At 43.4% G+C, this 19,269-nt stretch overlaps 1 protein-coding gene across 2 annotated transcripts in view; it reads right to left on the bottom strand.

Moving 5' to 3' along the window:
• CACNA2D2 (calcium voltage-gated channel auxiliary subunit alpha2delta 2) overlaps positions 1–19,269 on the bottom strand; it is a 518,774-nt gene that overhangs the window by 58,877 nt on the left and 440,628 nt on the right. For both annotated transcript variants that reach the window (XM_053377415.1, XM_053377414.1), the window contains exon 14: positions 8,542–8,591. In XM_053377415.1, coding sequence (XP_053233390.1) covers positions 8,542–8,591 — 50 coding nt within the window. The remainder of the gene's footprint in view (positions 1–8,541; positions 8,592–19,269) is intronic.

The following is a 19,269-nucleotide window of genomic DNA, read 5'->3' on the forward strand; positions in this document are numbered from 1 at the left end:
TGTATATATTAGTGGAAATAACATATACACAATGTTACATTAGGGGAAATTGCTTCGCAAAAATGTGCACCCTAGGCAAAATTGAGTATGAAATGTGTACAATAGGAGAAAATCACACTGAAAGTGAATTTTCATGACTTTTTTTATTGCAAAATGATATGCAGAAATATGGAGAACAGAACTTAAAACTGAAAAAATTGAGAAACAGAGAGAAGCTAAAAAGGGCATATTCACCGATCCCTACTCCTATCTAAAACCCCTCCTGCCTTTCTTTAAATCTGTAATGTCTTAAAGGTTGGATTTACAGAGGCTTTCAGGTTGGTGTGCAAATGAGATGTAATGTATCTGCAACTGGCTGAAACCATCTTTGCAAAAAGTTTAAGCCTTTGGGCTGGGGGAAACAAGTATTTTGGTAGCCATCCATTTTCTTACATATACAGATTTTTAAAATATAAAAAACCCAAACCATACTTTTCCTGCTGCATGTTGCCATCTACATTTACTTTAAGAACTCTCTCTCTCTCTCTCTCTCTCTCTCTCTCTCTCTCTCTCTCTCTGTGTGTGTTTGGGGTGGGGTGAGCTTGGCACTGAATTTCTAACTGTGGTTCGTTTTGAAGAATCACAGGTTCCGTTCCTCCACATTTTGTCGGAGGAGGTTTCAAACGGGCTGCCTGGCCCTACAAAGAGATGAATAGGTACTTAAGGATGCTGCTGAATGAAAGAGGGCAGCATGCCACAAAGCACAAAGAGGAATCAGCTGGTCAATTTGCTGGCAATTCCCACCGGAGCTTTAGAAGCAAGCCAAGGGGGAGTGCGCATGTTGGCCTGATGCGCAGTCTCTCACAGGTCTCTAGGTGGTGCTCTCTGTGGGGGACAGCAGATGTTCTACGCAGGATGAAGGCTTCATTAGAACAAGCTCCAACTGTACACATAATTATCTGCTATGCCCTGCAGCTCCCCACACTTTTTTCTTCTCCTTCCAAAGATGCTTTCATCTTTAAACAGAGCAGTGTGCAGCCAGGAAAAGAAGTGAGGGTGGCGGCGTTTCAAAGCTGTACGATGGCCTTGGTGATTTGAAGCTTAACTGAGAGAAAAGGACATTTACTTAGCTGATTTAGGAGTGATGCTGATGGGGCATCTGCACAAATGAGTACCCGAAGTCAGCAATGGACACACACAGAGCCATGTTTTGTGTGTGCATGCATGCCTAAGTCCAGGCATATGTACACCATCGTTATCATTTAATTTGCACACTCATCTGCGTGGCTATATTGGTATTCATAGAGGAGCAAACATATTTACATACATGCTGATAGCGAGGGAGGAATGGGTGTCCTGCAGGATCTTTCCATTCAGCTGATCTGCCTCTCCTCATCCCCGGCTCTCTCCTAGGCGCTGCACAAGCCCTCCCCCCTTGTCCCACTGCAGGGAGGATTCTTGTCAGAACTGCACACAATTCTAATGAGAATCTGCCCCCTCCCTGGCAATTAGACTTCTCAAAAAATGGGCTTCCAATACTGAAGGCACTTGGGAGGTTGTGGACTCGCCTTCCTTGGAGGTTTTCAAGCAGAGGTTGGATGTCCATCTGTCATGGCTGCTTTACTTAAGATCCCTGCATTGCAGGGGGTTGGATTAGATGACCCCTGAGGTCCCTTCCAATTCTATGATTTTAATAATAGGTGAGCACTCATATACCGTAAATAACATGCTAAGATGCATGGCTGCCCAGACATTTAAGGGATCGTAAACCTCCATGCAGGTGCTTACAGCTGACACGCTGTATCCACCCGTACGAGAATCCATATCAAGACTGACAGCTGCCTTCCAAACATATTGATTGTTGCACCACTACTATCTGTCAAGATAAAAACAGACACCATTTATTCCCCAACGCTGTTATGAACAGCAGGACTAGCTATATATAGAGAGAGAAACTTGATACCCACCTATTGCAACGGGGGTCGGGGGTCGGGTCCACATAACCCACCTGGGGGGGGGGAGACTGTGGCACCATTCACATAACAAAAAATACCAGAGAGATATTAAAATCTTCAAAGGTCCAGGGCTTGGCTTTTGGAAAACAGGGGGTCCACATTATTTAGCTAATTGGGAACTACTGACTTAAAGCATCACTTTTTAGCAGAGGCAGCCAGGGATGCTTGTGGAATTTGGTGGGCCTGAATCTCAAAGTGGACTCATCTGGTCAACACCTCCCAGGTTAGCATGCAGTTTGGGACATGGTCTGCTTCGAAATCCACTTCCACTGAATTTCATGATTTTGGTTTGCCTTTGCTTCTTTCTTTTTAAACTGGCACTAGCTGCTTTGAGAAGGCAGAATGCACTACTGCAGCCACATGCATTGAGAGTGGAAGTGGAGATGGCTCTGCAAGCAACAGCACGCAATGATGTGCCATTGCAGTCAGGGATATTGTTGTTGTTGCTGGCATCCGTCTGTTTTTGAGAGACAATGGAGTGTGCCTCCAGGGGTGAAGTGAAACTGTTGCACACATCATGCTCGTTCTGGGGTAGCTTGTCCACCTTTGGTCCCCACCCTCTGCTCAGCTCTCCCCTATGGTTCCTGGAAGCTGTCAGCCTGTGGCAGCAGCCACACCTTCGGAATGGCTTTGACCGGTTGGCTAAACCAGGTGAGGGTAGCCAATGGGTCTCAAACCCTCAGTGAGTTAGGGACTTCCCCAGCATGTGAATATAGGCTTCAGCAGACTGAGCCGACAATTTGTGCATGGAGGTCCTGAGCTCCCCTTCTCGGCCTCACTGATGTGGTCCAAAAGAAAGCAGAGCAATATGTTTGTCACCAGCTTGGTTGCAGGAGTTGCCAGAAGGAAGCATACAAGGTGCCATCCTACTGTTGTAGGGACTCCACTTGTGTAGGGTTTACTCCTTAGCCTTTTCTTCTCCTGAAGATATCCCACAAGGCAGCGGAGGTTTAGGATCATGTTAACAACAGCAACAACAACAACACCACTTAAGCTGCCCCTCTCATCAACTACCTATGGACCCACAGGGTGGAGAGGAAGACCTAAGATCTTTTTAAAATGAGCTCCTGTGTTTCATGAACTGAAGGCTGAGATCCCACTGGAATGTATATTTTCCTTCTGTTTTTAACCTAAGAAACAGGCATGGGGGTGGAAGGGATTGCAGACAACCCTCTTCCCTCCAGCTGGCTTCTCTCAGCAAGTGGGGGGGGGGGGAGGCAGTGGGGAGATTTTGACTGGGAAAAACAGCTAAAGGGGAAAGGGTTAAGAAACATCTCTCTTTGCTGTCCTTTTGCTTAAATCCGCAGCCTCCATACAAAGGAAAACAATCATGCGCACACAGACACAAATAACCCATGGGGGAAAGATAGATGTGATTGCGTGTCACATATAAAGAAATAGTCAGGTAAGATTCTCAAGGTGACATCAGGGACTTTTGAGAGATAATGGGCTCCTACAGTGTTGGGAGAAACCCACCAGATGGCACTGACACACTGTTCTGTGCTCTCTGCGCAATACAGAGTGAAAAATGAATCAGCAACCCAGAGGGGAAGCTCCTGTCAAAATCCTGACTCACGTCACTAGAAATAAATATTCAGTAATGAGCTATTAACCTTTATGGTTCCCTAAGGGGGCATGGGGAGGGGACATGCTAAATATGATACTACAAAGCTGCACGGGATCCTGCTTAGCTGCGCAGAAGCGCACCTTTGCAGGATGCTTCCAGGCCAGAGGCTCCTCAGCATCAAACTCCAGTGTGGGCTTGGGTAAAAGCATGAGATAGACAAAGCCTGCTTGCATAGGGCTTTCAAGCCTGTGATTAGTGTGAAAGAACAACAAGAGAAAGAAGATCTGAATGATTCAGATAAGCTTCAGGCATCATTGCAGAGGAAAAGGAAGAGACTGGTCCATTGGAAGGACCCATACTGGACCAGGATGACCGACCCCCCACTCCCTTCTTTTCTGTTCTCCATAGCAATGCTCATGTCTTGATTTCAGCTCCTCAGCTCCCTCTTCATTTATACTCTATCCACATCAGGAATCATATGATGCTTCCAGACACGGATGATTTAGCAGCGGCCAAGCATTGCTGTTTTGCTCTGAGCTTCAAGAGGAATAGCAAAGACTCTGCTTCCAGACTTCTGGAATTCAAAAAGCATTCTGCAGCCAAGTGGGCTTTCCTTCTTTCCCCAGTCATAAATGTTGGGGATAATTTTTAGAAGGACCATATTGTGTGTTTGTGTGAAATAAAAGCATTGTTTGGCAGGGGGGAGGGAATGCAAGGTTTAGCGAGACAGAGTTGATTTCTAGAAAGGAGAGATGAACCACAGAGAAGAAAATGGCAAGAGCAATCTATACAGACCCAAAATTTACTGAATAGCTGCCTGATTTATTCTACATCTGGGGAAATTATGGAGCTGTTCCATGAAGTTAAAATACTTGGGATTTTCTTAGCTCTGAAAAAACCATTAAGAGCAGTGTGTTTTGTTCATGATGTCATGCAGTTGTTCCATAAAAAGTGAGAAAACAAAGCAAGGCTATTTCACAGTAAATGCTCAGTGTGAAAACAGCCGTAGAATTTGAAAGCACCAAAACACTATCACACCATCACAGGGCAACACTATCTGCCCACTAACCTCTCACTTATGAAACCTGAATCGCACACTCCCTTTTCACGTTGCTCGAAGCAAAAGTAAACACAATGAACGATGCCCACAAAACATACCACCCATCCTCATTCCCTTTTGGAGTCCTTCATATGCAGTATCTACATTTTCTGACACTTTAGATTTGGACTTTAGAGCCCTGCAGCCAAAGATATGGTTGGGTATTTCAAATCAGGCTAGGTGAATTTCTGCTTTCCTTGCTGCTGAAGTTCCTGGTCATGCACATCTTTCCACCAGCCCACCCTTCCTGTCTCAGAATCCTCCTCCTCCTCTTTCCTTGGATTTTCTTAGCCCATAGCTGTCAACTTTTCCCTTTTCTTGCGAGGAATCCTATTTGGAATAAGGGAATTTCCCTTAAAAAAAGGGAAATGTTGACAACTATGTCTTAGCCATTACTTCCCCTCTGCTTTATTTTCCAATCCCACCTTCCCTTAATCTGCTGCTTCATGAGACACAGACATTTCCCCCTTTGGAAGTACCTTCTGCTTTGACTGCTCCTTCCTAAGCATTACAGCAGCTCAGCCAATCTCTGCTAAAGGTTTTCTCACCACCACACATTTAAAAAAGCAACCTTTAAATACTTTACGATACTGATTTATCTGTTTCATCTGCATCTAAATCTGTTTACCTTAAATGGTCAGGCGGCATTGCAGCCTGGCCACGGGCCTGGTCAGAGACTGGTCAGTCAGCTGGGGAGGCCTGGAGGCCTGGCTGCAGATGGGCCTATGGCAGGCCAGCCTGGGTCTGGGGATTCCCCCGGGGGTGAGCTCAACCAGCCAATGGCCCTTGCTTGGGTCTGCCCCCTGGGGAACAAATTGAGGAGAGTCCAGCACTCCTCCTCAATTTTTCTGTTGGATTTATTTGTTTAATCTGCACCTAAATTTTTCTCCAATGAGCTCAGTCCTTTAATCCTTGCTACAGCCTTGGTTGGTAGGCTAGGGGACTCTCCCTCCCCTCCAACAGAATCTTGGGAACTGCAGTTTCCCCTTCACAGTGGTACAATTCCCAGTGAACATCAGGGATTTGAAATTCTAAACCAGCAGTCAGCAGTCCATGCCTGCTGAACATGCTCAGTCTTCAGTGGGCTGCTATGAGTCTTCCACCACACCCCGCCTGGCCTTAGTTTTCTTTCTTTAAATATATTTGTACTTTGTGAACACTGAGGTTCCCCCAAGTCTGTTCATCACATCTCTCCCTCTTATGTGTGGATGGTTCTATTTTGGCTACGTAAGAACCCACACTCAGAGAATGAGCTCCTTATTAATTTATAGGGTAATTTCCCCCCCCCACTCTTCACTGAATTGAAACCAGAGCAGCCTGATGCCTTGGTCTTGCTTTGGAAAAATGAAAGAGAGGAGCACCCTAGTCCTAAGCCAGTTCAGGATGTATGAATAAGTACATTTTGTTTTCTAGCAGTTTCTCATTTTTCCATTCCTAAATTCAGTTTGTCATTAAAAAAAGAATACCTCACAATTTCCCTCCATATTTTAGTGTGTACTTATCCTAATATTCACATATTTGTAGTTAATTTTGACTAATACAAGTATTTTTGCAAGCAATTTCCTCTAATATAATGTATTTTTGTATGTTATTTTCCCTAAAAATATATTTTAGCCATTCTTCCCATAAAATACAAATTTTTGCATATATTTTGAGGCTGGAGAACTGCAGGGAAGTGAGAATTTTGAGGGATAGTGGCATTTCAGTTAGCTTTCTACACAACCCCTAATCCTAGTTTGGATTGGGTTTAGCATGCAGAAATTATGCCCTGGGTGCCATTCACCTCACTCCTGCAAAAATATCTTACATTACGATGGGGGAGGTAGAAAGGAAGTGTTCTGCTTTCAGTTCTGTTTTTAACTGCAACTATTTTTAGAATTCTTAAACTGTTTTAGAATGCCTTTTATTTACACAAAAAAAATGTAGATATGTTTATTGCTCGGGGCTCGTTTGGGAGAAAGGGTGGGGCACAAATTAAATAAATAAATAAATTCCTGCTTCCTGGGGTAGGAGACTGTCACAACTTAACATTTATTTTCTCATTTGTCTGCTTTTACTGACTTTTATTAGAATGCTGCATGCATCCGTTGCCAAGAATCTAATGGCTGCAAAAAGAAGCATACAGTGTCTGTCAGTGGGGCTAATATGCCGACGATTTTTAGTGCTGAAAGCTTCTAGAGCTACTATATCCAAGCATCCAGTCTACCTACAGTTAGCTAGTGTCAAGCTGAGAAAAAAAGGAATAGCATTTCCCTTTTCTCAATCTTCCCCCGCTTCCTGTCTCTGCCTCTCTCCACCCCACCCTACTCCCCATTTTCCCCTTGGCTTTTGGCCTGAAGATTTAGGCATCATTTGAATGGAAAGCTATTAGCTTTGCCTCGTCACCCCATTTCCAGGGCACTAATAACTCATCCCAAGCTCCCTCTCTCACACGCCGCATGTCGACTCTAATAGCTTGATAGATCGGGCAGTTTGGCTTGCTCCTCTGCGTGCTGATTCAAGCACGAAGTTTTAATAATTAGCCACATAAATACAAGTCCATATAACAAGGATGCGAGAATTTTCTCCATGGATGAGGCTGTGCTGCGACAGCAGGGGGCCTTTCAAGTTATGATATTAGCAGAGCTTTGTGTGAGGAGGCTGTGTTTCTAAGACCGAAATAACAGGGGGCTGTGCCAACACAGAGCAGTGTGGGGTAAGTGACTAAGGCTTTGTGAGCCCGGAGGACCCAGTGCTGGAATAACAGTGGCTTGCGGGTTAGTAGTGAATACAGTGTTACCTTGGGTTAAGTACTTAATTCGTTCCGGAGGTCCATTCTTAACCTGAAACTGTTCTTAACCTGAAGCACCACTTTAGCTAATGGGGCCTCCTGCTGCTGCTGCACAATTTCTGTTCTCATCCTGAAGCAAAGTTCTTAACCCAAGGTACTATATCTGGGTTAGTGGAGTCTGTAACCTGAAGCGTATGTAACCTAAAGCGTATGTAACCCAAGGTACCACTGTACTTGAATTTATGTTCAGCTGTTCGTCCTTTTATTAACTTGGTGATATTAGGCTAATCTGGAAGCATGGGCAGTGCACTGGAAGAGGCTCCAGCTCAGTTGGAGAGCACAGATGGTGTGAAAGGACAAAATCCCAGGTTCAGTCTTCTGCAGCCTCTCCAGTTAAAAGATTCCTGGTAGCAGAGCTAGGAAAGACGTCTCCCGAAGACCTCAAGGCTGCTGCTACATGGACCAATGCTTTCTGACTGGCTGAAAGACATGTCTTTATTTTTATAAGGCAGTATATCCTTTCCCCCCCTGGTTTGATAGAATAAAGCCAGTCACATATTTGGCAGAATGCACACTGATAACTAGGCTGACACTCTCCCTTGGCGGCGGCTCCTAGGGACATGTGAGGGTGCAATGTCAGCACTTGAGTTTTTGTTGGATGCTGAACTCAGAACTGCATTAAGTGGAATGTTGAGCCGTTTCGAGAGGGACATGAAAATGTCTCCTAAGAGAAGGTACAAGGCTGTAAGCAACATTTTTCGCTTTTTCTCAAGAGCCAGATTTGAAAAGGCACGCAATTTTCTCTCATCCGCTCTTATCCCCCTCATGTTCTGTAATTCCTTCAGAATACCCAAGGAGTAGAGACTGGGTTTTCCCTAACAGATAGAGCAGATGTTTAGCAAGACGGTAGTTGAGTCTGCTATTATTGGCCATTACAGGCTCTGTAGTGAATGCAGTCTTGAAAAATGGGCATACAATATACATCCCAACCTAATCAGAAAGAATAATATGGATTACATTTTTTGCCCTATGCTAGGCAAAAGATCAGGTTAGATGCCAGTAAAGGTACTTTAAATTATATGTTTGGACAAATTGTGTTTCGTTTCCTTACCTGTGTGTTGATTCGGATGGCCCCAATGGAGGGAATTTCAAAATAATATCCTTTAAAAAAAGAGACAAGAAAGGCATGACACACAAAGAACTTTAGAAGTGCATTTTAGCATTGCACCTCTTCACTCATCAACAAACCCTCTTGTGTGTCCCATCAATTTCAGCACACCAGCCCCACAATCAAGCAAGTTGTGAATAATCTTATTGTTTTTAATTAGTCTAAAGTATGGATTAGATTGTGGCCAAAGCAGCCTCCTGTTTCAGATCTCAGAGCTTGCCACATCACAGGTAAGCCACATTGCATGCTGTTACAACTGGATCTAAGAGATATGTATTGTGTATATTAAAGGACCAGAAAAAGGTGTGGAGATGTAATTCCTATCCTTCACAAATAAGTGGAAAGTGAAGAATTGAATATATATATATATATATATATATATATATATATATATATATGAGACACCATTCATACCCAAAAGCGAGAAAAATAGATTTCTGCTGTGAGAAACTCAAAATCTAACTTTCAGCAGCGGTGTGGAGGGGAGAGGTTCAGATAACAAACAAAAGAGAGAAATGGGATTTGAGATAAGCAAAGGAGGAGTGGGGGGCAAATTCAATTATGCACACTTGGGTTCCACTTCAGCTTGAGGTAAGTATCCCTTTGGGATCCGAGGAAAATAAGATGAAACCATGAGGGTGTTCTGCGCAGGATTTCCAGGCATTGGGGCAGTGAGGGAGAATGGGTTAAGGCACTGAAGACAAAAGGAGTCTCTCAGGTGTCTGGGGGTCACAGTGTTGGAGGAACAAAGGTCACAGGGGACTGGAAACATACTTGGCACACAGGCAGGGATGGAGGATGAGCCCATTTTAAACAAATCTATACTCATAATTTGGTGGTTCCAAACCGATCAAACTTTGTTCACATCAGAACACCTCTTGTATTGAGATCCTGCCTATGTCTCAGTTGTTCATGCATTGTCAGGGTTGTTGTTGTTTTTTAAACCAACTGCATTTATGCAAAATTATATGCAAGAAGTGTATATTATATGCATAATATATATAAAAGGGTCAGGCTTCATGCTATACTATATTTCTGCAGCATAATTTTACCCACAGCAAGATAGCACAGTCAGTAAGAGCATGAGTCTCTTCATCTCAAGGTCGTGGGTTTGAGCCCCACACGGGGCAAAAAGATTCCTGCGTTGCAAGCGGTTGGATCAGAGGACCCACGTGGTCCCTTCCAACTGTATGATTATGATACATATGATTTTTATATCGTTATTTGCATCGTAATAGGTATCTGTTTATGTGCTGGTTATTTTAGGAAATCTGGAGTACATATGCATATAATATGGAGGAATTGTTCGTGGTCTTAGCAGAACAAAAAAAAGTTGGCTGATAAGATGAAGGTGAGATATGGGAATTAGGGGAAAAAAAATATGTGTAGATAAATTAGACATCGGGATTTTCAGAAGATTCCACCACATCTATGGCTAAAGAGGGCTTTCCAATCATGCTTAAGGGATTTTGGTAGCAGAGTTTTATCTTTGACCCAGTTCCCTTTTTAAAATAGATTTTCCCGTTGTAGGAAATACAGTGGTACCTCGGTTTTTGAACGTCTACGTTGACAAACATTTTGGGTTTCAAATGCCGTAAACCCAGAAGTAGATGCTTTGGTTTTCAAACACACCTCGGAAGTCGAACATGCCACACGGCTTCCACTGAGTGGAAGATCCTGAGGCCTAGCTGTCGGCTATTGAGTTTTCGGTTTTTGAACATTTCAGAACTCGAACAGTCTTCCAGAACAGATTACGTTCGAAAACTGAGGTACCACTGTAATTGGTGCCACTTACAGTGATTCCCAAAGGCATTGTGAGATGAAATGGCTCTGGGTAAGGACATTACCTTACAATGTAGCTTCCTTTCAGGGAATCTTTTCCCTTGAGGGAAAATGTATATATGCTTGATAAGGCAACCAGGCCCCCACGACAATGTCCCCAGAAGAGTGACGTGAGGTGAAATTTTTCGTAGGGGAACAATTAGGGCCAGAGCTTACAAATATGCCATTGTCATCTTAACTGGTTCCCATTCCATTTCTGAGCCCAATTCAAAGTGCTGCTTTTTCACTTCAAGGCCCTTCATAGCTTGGACTCATGGTACCCGGAGGATTGACCTTTCTGTACATTTTATTATCATACTCCTTAACGTGTTGTTTTTAACATGTTTGTTTTTATTCCATAAGTTGCCCTGATAGCTTTTTACAATCTGAAGAGAAACCAGAGTATACCCTGACCTGATAACTTTTTGTTACAAAAGAGCCTATAAATACTGAGTGAACAACAAGCAAACAGCCCTTGGAAAACAGCAGCTTCAGCTACTCCTGCAATAGTTCAAATTGTTTTACAGTCCCCAACCACGTAGCTAATGCCTGCTTGCGCCCACCATGAACGTACAGGTCAAGCAAACACTGAGATGAAGAAGTCCAATTCCTGCTTTTAGGTTTGTTGTTGCAACCTCAGTAATGTCACTCCAGCATTTCTGAAGCCAGTAAAAGGTTCACAACAGCAGCAGAAAGAAATATAGCTTGCATTTCATTGTAGCTTTGAAAAAAGCGTCTAAGGAGAGTTACCCAGCAGAGGCAGATTTTCCTTTAAGGCAGGGGGAAAAACACCTCCAGCTTGTTTCTCCCTGAGTTAACTGATCTCATGGAAGAGCTGGCCAGCAGCCTGATGCCTCTTGCAAACACAAACAAAATGCACATCAAATAGCGGGCGATGAACCTGCATTGCTTGCTCTGCAGCTGCTGCCCGGGATGGTTGTAGCTAAAATCTTCCACGTCTTTCCAAGGGGAATGCCACATGATGGAAAGAGCACGAGGCCAACTTGAGAGCAGCAGCAGCAATAATAATAATAATAACTACAGTCCATTTAGCATCCGAGGCTTTTACAGCAAATGTCTGTTGCTCTATCTACTGGTCTATGGCATCTGTCCATCAAGCACATTAGTGGACTACTCTACCCAGTGCAACTATTGGCCCATCTATAGCATCTGTGAACCTAGCTGTCCACAGTGCTGCCCATCACTCTGAAGCATCTGCCTATTTAGTTACCATATCTGTTTAGCAGCCCCCCTATGAACTCTGTATATGACATCTTTATCTATTTCTCTACGACTTCCCTCATTTATGGTAAATTCATCCACAATAAATGAAGGACACTGTGCCATTATTTTCTGTAGACAGGGAAATAGAGGTACTGACAGAAAACAAGTGCCAAATGATGGAAGAATGAATAAGATACAATGGCCATTTCTCTCACACATTTTCTGTTCACATGTTTTAATAATCCTTGAGAAACTTAATTGTATAAAATATTGACTGACATGATGAGCTTGTAGAACTATGATTTTCCCTCTTTGTACTCAAAGGCATTGCACAAAACTTGAATGTGTAATTTATTTTGTTTTATTTATTCACATAGAAGGTCATTAGTTTCTTGTTAAAGTTTGTCTGGTTTCTGTTGCTTTTCAAGTTTAATGTTCTTGGAAATAGTTGCTGTTAGGCAGAACTTTTCCAATAAAAGTTGTTTTATACAGTATTTTCTACTTTCATTGTGTAAACCTGAGGACTGGGATTGCCTTGGTTTTTAAAAAGACTGACCCATAAGTCACTCTGGAGACTTTTTTGGCTGAAGAGTGGAGGAACAATAATGCTTAAATATGTTAGTACATCCTTGAGATGTGCATTTGGCTATAAGTAGCACAGGACTATCTATCATCCCAGACCCCAATGTACTACTCGATCTACAAAAATGCTGCTCTAAGGCTGTCTACCCCAGCAATTAAGTGGCTATATGGGGAAATAGTAATACAAACATTCAAGCTGCACTGCATGCAAGTAAAGGCTAGTACTTCTCTTGGATCTACAGTGGTACCTCTAGTTACGAACTTAATTTGTTCTGGAGGTCCGTTCTTTACCTAAAACTGTTCTTAACTAGAGACGTGCTTTCGCTAATGGGGCCTCTTGCTACTGCTGCGCCGCCAGCACACAATTTCCGTTCTCATCCTGGGGCAAAGTTCTCAACTCGAGGTAACTCTTCCAGGTTATCAGAGTTTGTGACCTGAAGCGTTTGTAACCTGAGGCGTTTGTAACTCAAGGTACCACTGCAATACATTATTGCTATGAGTTTGTGGGAGGTAGATTGTATACCTGAGCCCCCTTCTAATTTCTGGATCCAGCATGGATTTAATTCCTGGAATAGCCAGGCCCTCTAAGTTTGAGCCATTAAAGGAACAAAGGAAGTGGCTCTGTGCCAGATGAAAAATGATAGTTAGCAGTGCTATTTTTCTAGAAAAAGAGATGCTGGAACTCACCATTGTTCTCTTATATTGGCAATGGTGCCCACCTTAGAGGTGCCAGAAGCGATTTCCGGCTGGAAAAAACCCCCTGGTAGTTAGAAAGACAAAGGCCAGAGTTGGGAGTTATGTGTTAGAGCTAGAAGTGAGAAACGGCAGGCTGGACATCTGGGGGAGACAGAGCTATGCTGGATTCCTGTTTGATTCCCATAGCTGTGGCTATGGGAGAAGCAAGACCTTTCTGGGGTGTCAATGCTCTGTAAATAAAGCATATATCGTAAGGACACAACAGGCTCCACCATCCTTCATTCCACAGAAACAGATCCTTAGGTAAAGGCTTGGAACCTACAAGGGGTCGGCGGCAGGGAGGGGGCAAGCTGGCGAGCAATGGGGTCAGTGGGATGGTGTGGGGTGCCCCAAAGTTTTCTCCCAAATTTTTTTGGGGGGGTATGCTAATCTACCATGCCCAGTGTGTATAAATGTAAATTAAATGATATTGCAAAACTTCCCAAAGTCTCAATATTTACTGCTCACATAGAAAGCTGCTCCTGGAACTTACTCCTGTTCGGTAATGTAACTGAAGCATTACATAATATGAAGTAGGCCATAGTTGTAATGGTTGAAAAAGTTACTACTGGGGGCAATCAAGAAGGCCAGATTCATATTATGGTGCTTTAACGAATTGAATTTCCCCTCAATACAAATTTTCCTCCTAGACCTACAGCTTCTTCTTGCTAACTGTATCATTTTTGCGTCCTATTCAATTGCTGGAATACAATGAGAGTGGACTCCCTTGTCCTCATATTCTTAAATTATATGCCCCTTTTTTATTCTTGTTGGTAAGTAAACTTAAAGTGGTAGCCAGTAACAAACAGTTGGACATCCCTCTTGCTTTATCTGCCTAAACTCATTTCTTTCTGGTTCAGGAGCACCTGCTGTTTTCAGTGCAGCTCCTTCCTGCATGTGATGTCACTATTGCTCTCAAAATGCCTTTGATGTCAGAACCAGAGGCCTGGGGGCACTAGCAGCAGGAGATGACAAAGCTCTCAAGAAGCAAAGGCTCAGCTCCTCCTCATGCCACTCAGAACAAAGGGCACAGGGAGAGAAAAGGGGAGAACAGAGCCTTCATCCATAGGGGAGGGCACTAAATAGGTTTCTGAAAGGTCACCGAGAAAATACAGGGAGGCAAGTGAAAGCCACAGTTGGGATAGTCATATAGTTGTCAGGGAGGAAAATAACGAAAGGAAACCAAAGCCAACAGTAGGACCTTGATAACATAAATGGCTGCCAAAATCTATTCCTTTGCTGTGGTCCAAACCACTGAGCCTAGGGCTTGCCGATTGGAAGGTTGGCGGTTTGAATCCCTGCCACGGGGTGAGCTCCCGTTGCTCGGTCCCTGCTCCTGCCAACCTAGCAGTTCGAAAGCACGAAGTGCAAGTAGATAAATAGGTACCGCTCCGGCGGGAAGGTAAACGGCGTTTCTGTGCACTGCTCTGGTTTCACCAGAAGCGGCTTAGTCATGCTGGCCACATGACCCGGAAAAACTGTCTGCGGACAAACGCCGGCTCCCTCGGCCAGTAAAGTGAGATGAGAACCGCAACCCCAGAGTCGTTCGCGACTGGACTTAACTGTTGGGGGTCCTTTACCTTTAGCAGTGGTAAAGTAGATGCTACATGCAATTATATACAATGAAGAATTTGCGGCTGTAAAAAATGGAAATCAGCCTCGGAAGACCAAAATCTTGAGAAGACAAGTAGCATTTCCAAGGAAATGTGGGGTGGAATGTGGCTGAGGAACAATTTGGAGCAGAAATGTGGCTGGCAGCTCCTGCCCCAACGCCTTCAATCCAAATAGATGCCTGGGGCTGCTTTTTGTTTTAAAAAACCCACACAAAACCCACTGGTGTTTTATGATATGCATATGTGATGTCTAGTTCAGAGGTCATCAATTCAGCACCCAAAGGCATCTTGGTGCCCACAAAGGCTTTAACTGGCGCCTCTGGGCAGGTGCCCCCGACTATATTTTCCTGGTACTGAGGAATGCTCCCTGTTGTTATTAGAAATCAACAACATAACTGGGTTTGTATGTGGCCAAAATTGTGTGATCACCACAGTCAGGGTCAGCAGAACATAGCTGACTTCATACTGTAAGTATAAGGTTGCTTGAGGGGGTTGTTACTTTACTTTTTTATTTTGCCATGCCTGCACAGCAGGCCTTTTGTGACTAGTGCCTACAGCACTCTCTAAAAATTCAATATGTGGCCACTGGTCCAAAATGACCTTGCTTTCTAAGATGAAGGTGTTGGCAATGATGTCTTCTAGGAAATCACTCTGATTATTATTTGCTAGATTTCTTGCTGGCTTTCATCATGATGCCCCAGTGTGGCTTACATCATTAGGCAATATTAAAAACAGTTAAAACAGATTACAAGGGCCTCCCGATTAATGCCAGTTGGGTGCAGAAGGGTTTGTTTACTTGGTGAAAAGGCGGCCCTCACAAGCACAAGGGAGATAATTTCTGTGCTGCTCTGTGACAAAGTCCTGTAGCACCTTAAAGACTAAGAAATCTATTTTGGCACAAGCATTCATCATCAAAGGCCCCTTATTCTTCATTATTTCTTCAAATGCCCTGGAGTTGAGCCATGACACTGACAACAGTTTCTGGGGCTAAACCCTAGCAAGCTCTGTCTTAGTACAAATTAATTAATCAAGTTAAGCAGTTGAGGCAGGAAACAGTTGTGCCTCTGGTGAAGAGCTCCTCAAGCCTGATCAACAAAACGCTGAAAACAGATTATGACAATTGCTGCTGACATTATTTCACTTGATGTGATGATGTGGGAGTGGGGGAAATGTGCAAGGAAGTGGTCAGAAAATGGCAACAGCCACATGTCTGCCTGATATGAGTGCACGCATCAAAGCTCTGGGATGCCTCTCTTGGCAAGCTCCTGTGCTGGGATGCAGAAGAAACCAAAGCACTTCCATGCATACAAAGATGTGCAATAAAGGCTGCTAAGTAAGATGCCCTGATACATACACACGAAGGCATCCTGAAAAAGCATTGTAATTGAAATATACTTGGAATCAAGAGTGGATTTCATGCTCTTTATTCAGCTCATAGTGGTGAGGAGGAATGGAAGTTCCCCCAGAATGTCTGCTTTATATACATTATTTACACAATGGGCCTCACGTGATTGGCTAATTCTGGGATTCTCCTGTAGGCCAATCAGGTCGCGGATTCACTTCTACCTGGAGCTGGATTGGGTGGCTCCTGTGGACCAATCAGACTGCTGCATTCTGGAGCCTATTATTCTAGGACCAATCAGGCTGCTGCATTCTGAATCCTATTGTTCTAGGACCAATCAGACTGCTGCATTTTGGACCCTATTCAACTCAGTACATAACAGTAATAAATCTGGAATATAGTATATGATGATTTTTTAAAAAAGTTTAAATATAACTTTGTGAAAAATACCGAAGCTTTCCTATTAGGAATAACAGACACAGGTATAGCAAAAGAGGATTGGAAAATATTCCTGTATGCCACAGGCGCGGCAAGGACCTTAATTGCCAGAAATTGGAAAATAGAATTTGTGCCAACAAAAAAGGAATGGCAGGATAAATTAACAGATTATACTGAATTGGCCAGATTAATAGCGGCAATTAGGGGACAACTGAGACAAGAATTCTAAAAAGAATGGGGAAAATGAAGAATACTTTACCAAACAGTGCCCCAAAATATACACCTGGACTTGTTTTGATTAATTTCTATAGGAGACTTTGCGGTTTTTAAAGTCATAATTTGGAAAAAATGTAATAATCACATATAAAAGAAACAGTATACAAGAAGTAAATAAGGAGGCCATTTACAGGATAAAGGAAGTCTCTTATTTTTATTTTATTTTGTGTGTGTAAGGGGATAGGAGTTTAATTTTGATAATTAAATTGTCAATGGTGGTGGGTTTGTTTGTATGTATGAGTTGTTGTGGACCATGTTGTAAATAAAAAATAAATAAATAAAAATAATTCGAACCCCAATGAGAATTAGCTACTACATGTACAGCTGATAGAAAGTCACCACAACTCAGGTGAGGCTGAAAAGGCCAGGAACCGAAGGAGAGAAGAAGAGAAATAGGAATTTGAGCATGAATGACCAGAGGTATTCTCATGGGACAGGACAATGGGAAGATGGATTACTGCAAGCCCAAAGGTTCACAGGCCTCCACCATCTGCTGACAGATACAGGAGGTGTGAAAGGAAAGCCAGAGCTGCTGAACAAAAGGGCAGATGAGGCAATCTTGGATAAATGAGAGGCAGAGACAGGAGGCTTCAGATACAGAGGAAGGTGAAGGAGATTAAAGGGGACTGAATGTGATGAACAAAGGGAACTTCAGACGGCAGGGAATGGGAGGGGTGGACAGCAGGGAACAACAGGGAGGCCTTTGTAAAGCATAGGCAGATGCTGCCATACTGGTCTTGCAGAATAAGAGACAAAATATGGAAAGTGATATCCTAATCTGTTAGCATAACAACATGCAAGCTTTTAAGTTACATAGAACCTTTCATCTGTGTAACATATGACCTTGCATACTTTTAAAGAAGCAGAAACAGATCCAGTATAATAAATTACCACTGATCCAAATGGCTTTTAACTGGCATGGTCTTATTTTATTCAATATGCTGCTGATCTTTTGATTTACTGTTGCTTCGTTGGGGTTTTGATCATTTGTTTTTGCTGGCTGTTTTATATTTTAAGATGTTGCTTATCTCTGAATTTTGTAATTTTAAAAAGTTTAAACAACACTGTATCTTTCAGTTTTGTGCTTTATAATTGTGGCCTGATGCAGACTGCATGGCTCCAACCTCAAACCCTGCACACTTTTTTGCTCCTCTCTTCCCTCCATTGCTTTGTTCACCATCTAGCTTGACGAAGAGTTCTGCAGAACTCAAAAAGCTTGCATGTTACTTTGTGACATTTTGGTTTGCCTAATAAAGGCGTTGCCCTACTGTGGATTTTTGAATTTGTTTAGAAAGGTAGCCAAAAAAATGTTTTGAATGCACACACACAGTGCTTTATCCCATTTTTCTCCCTGAGGGAAAAGTATAAATGGCAAATGATTGTCCTGTACAAATTTAAATGCAAGAGGTAAACTGCAGAACACTAGATGCTTCATGCATGATGACGAACCAGCCTCTAGCCCATGGGACATGTGCCATTTCCCTTCCAACCCAGATCCGCATCTTGCTATTCCCCCTTCCTTTTCAGGCATGAGAGCTGTGAGGAAATGGAGCTATGGAGCTGTGGCACCTACACAATGGAACACTTGGTCTTTATTTGACCCTTACCCTGTTTACCTTTCATAGGCAAGGGGAAACTTGGTATGTTCCCCACAGGATTACCTGGATGTTTTTAACAGCTGCTGTTTCCCCCCTGATTATGAATTATTTTATCAAGCGATGCTCCCTGATTCTTATTGCGTGTCTGGTTTCTTGATGCTGCTGCTGATGAATGATTTCTTTATGTTTGCGGCTTAGAGTCCAAAATTTTGACTGTTTTACAACAAAGGGAGGAATCCTTTGTAGCCTGAGGGAGGCATTCCCTTGTAGCTACCCTTCTAGAGGCCACATCCCAGTCTTAAAAGGTAAAGGTAAAGGGACCCCTGACCATTTGATCCAGTCATGACCGACTCTGGGGTTGCGGTGCTCATCTGGCTTTATTGGCTGAGGGAGCCGGCGTACAGCTTCCGGGTTATGTGGCCAGCAGGACTAAGAAGCTTCTGGTGAACCAGAGTAGCATGGAAACGCCGTTTACCTTCCCTCCGGAGTGGTACCTATTTATCTACTTGCACTTTGACGTGCTTTCGAACTGCTAGGTGGGCAGGAGCTGGGACCGAGCAACGGGAGCTCACCCCATCGTGGGGATTTGAACCGCCAACCTTCTGATCTGCAAGTCCTAGGCTCTGTGGTTTAACCCACAGTGCCACCCGTGTAGCTACCCTTCTAGAGGCCACATCCCAGTCTTAGGTAGGGCTAATGCAAACAAGTGCATGAGGCAACGAGGGGACAAGGGCAGTTGGATGGGGAAGTCCGCATAAGACTGCCTCCAGCCCATGGGCCAGAGGTTCCCCCACCTCTCTTTCATACACTGTTTCGGGTACCACCTCTCAGTAGAAATATGGCCTGTAAATGCTAAAATATATAAACAAACAAAAATATTATATTTATCTGCAGCTATAATTAGTGGCAGCGTGCTGGGAAGGCTCTTGTTTTCTCTGTGCTGCAGCTGTGCAGAATATTCAGCCAAGCAGTACATACTGTGACAGAATGCTTGCTGTTACGGAAACGTCCTCCCTGTTTCTCGTAGGCTTCCTTTCTTTGC

Source organism: Podarcis raffonei, chromosome 2, assembly GCF_027172205.1.
Source record: "Podarcis raffonei isolate rPodRaf1 chromosome 2, rPodRaf1.pri, whole genome shotgun sequence".
NCBI lineage: Eukaryota > Metazoa > Chordata > Lepidosauria > Squamata > Lacertidae > Podarcis > Podarcis raffonei.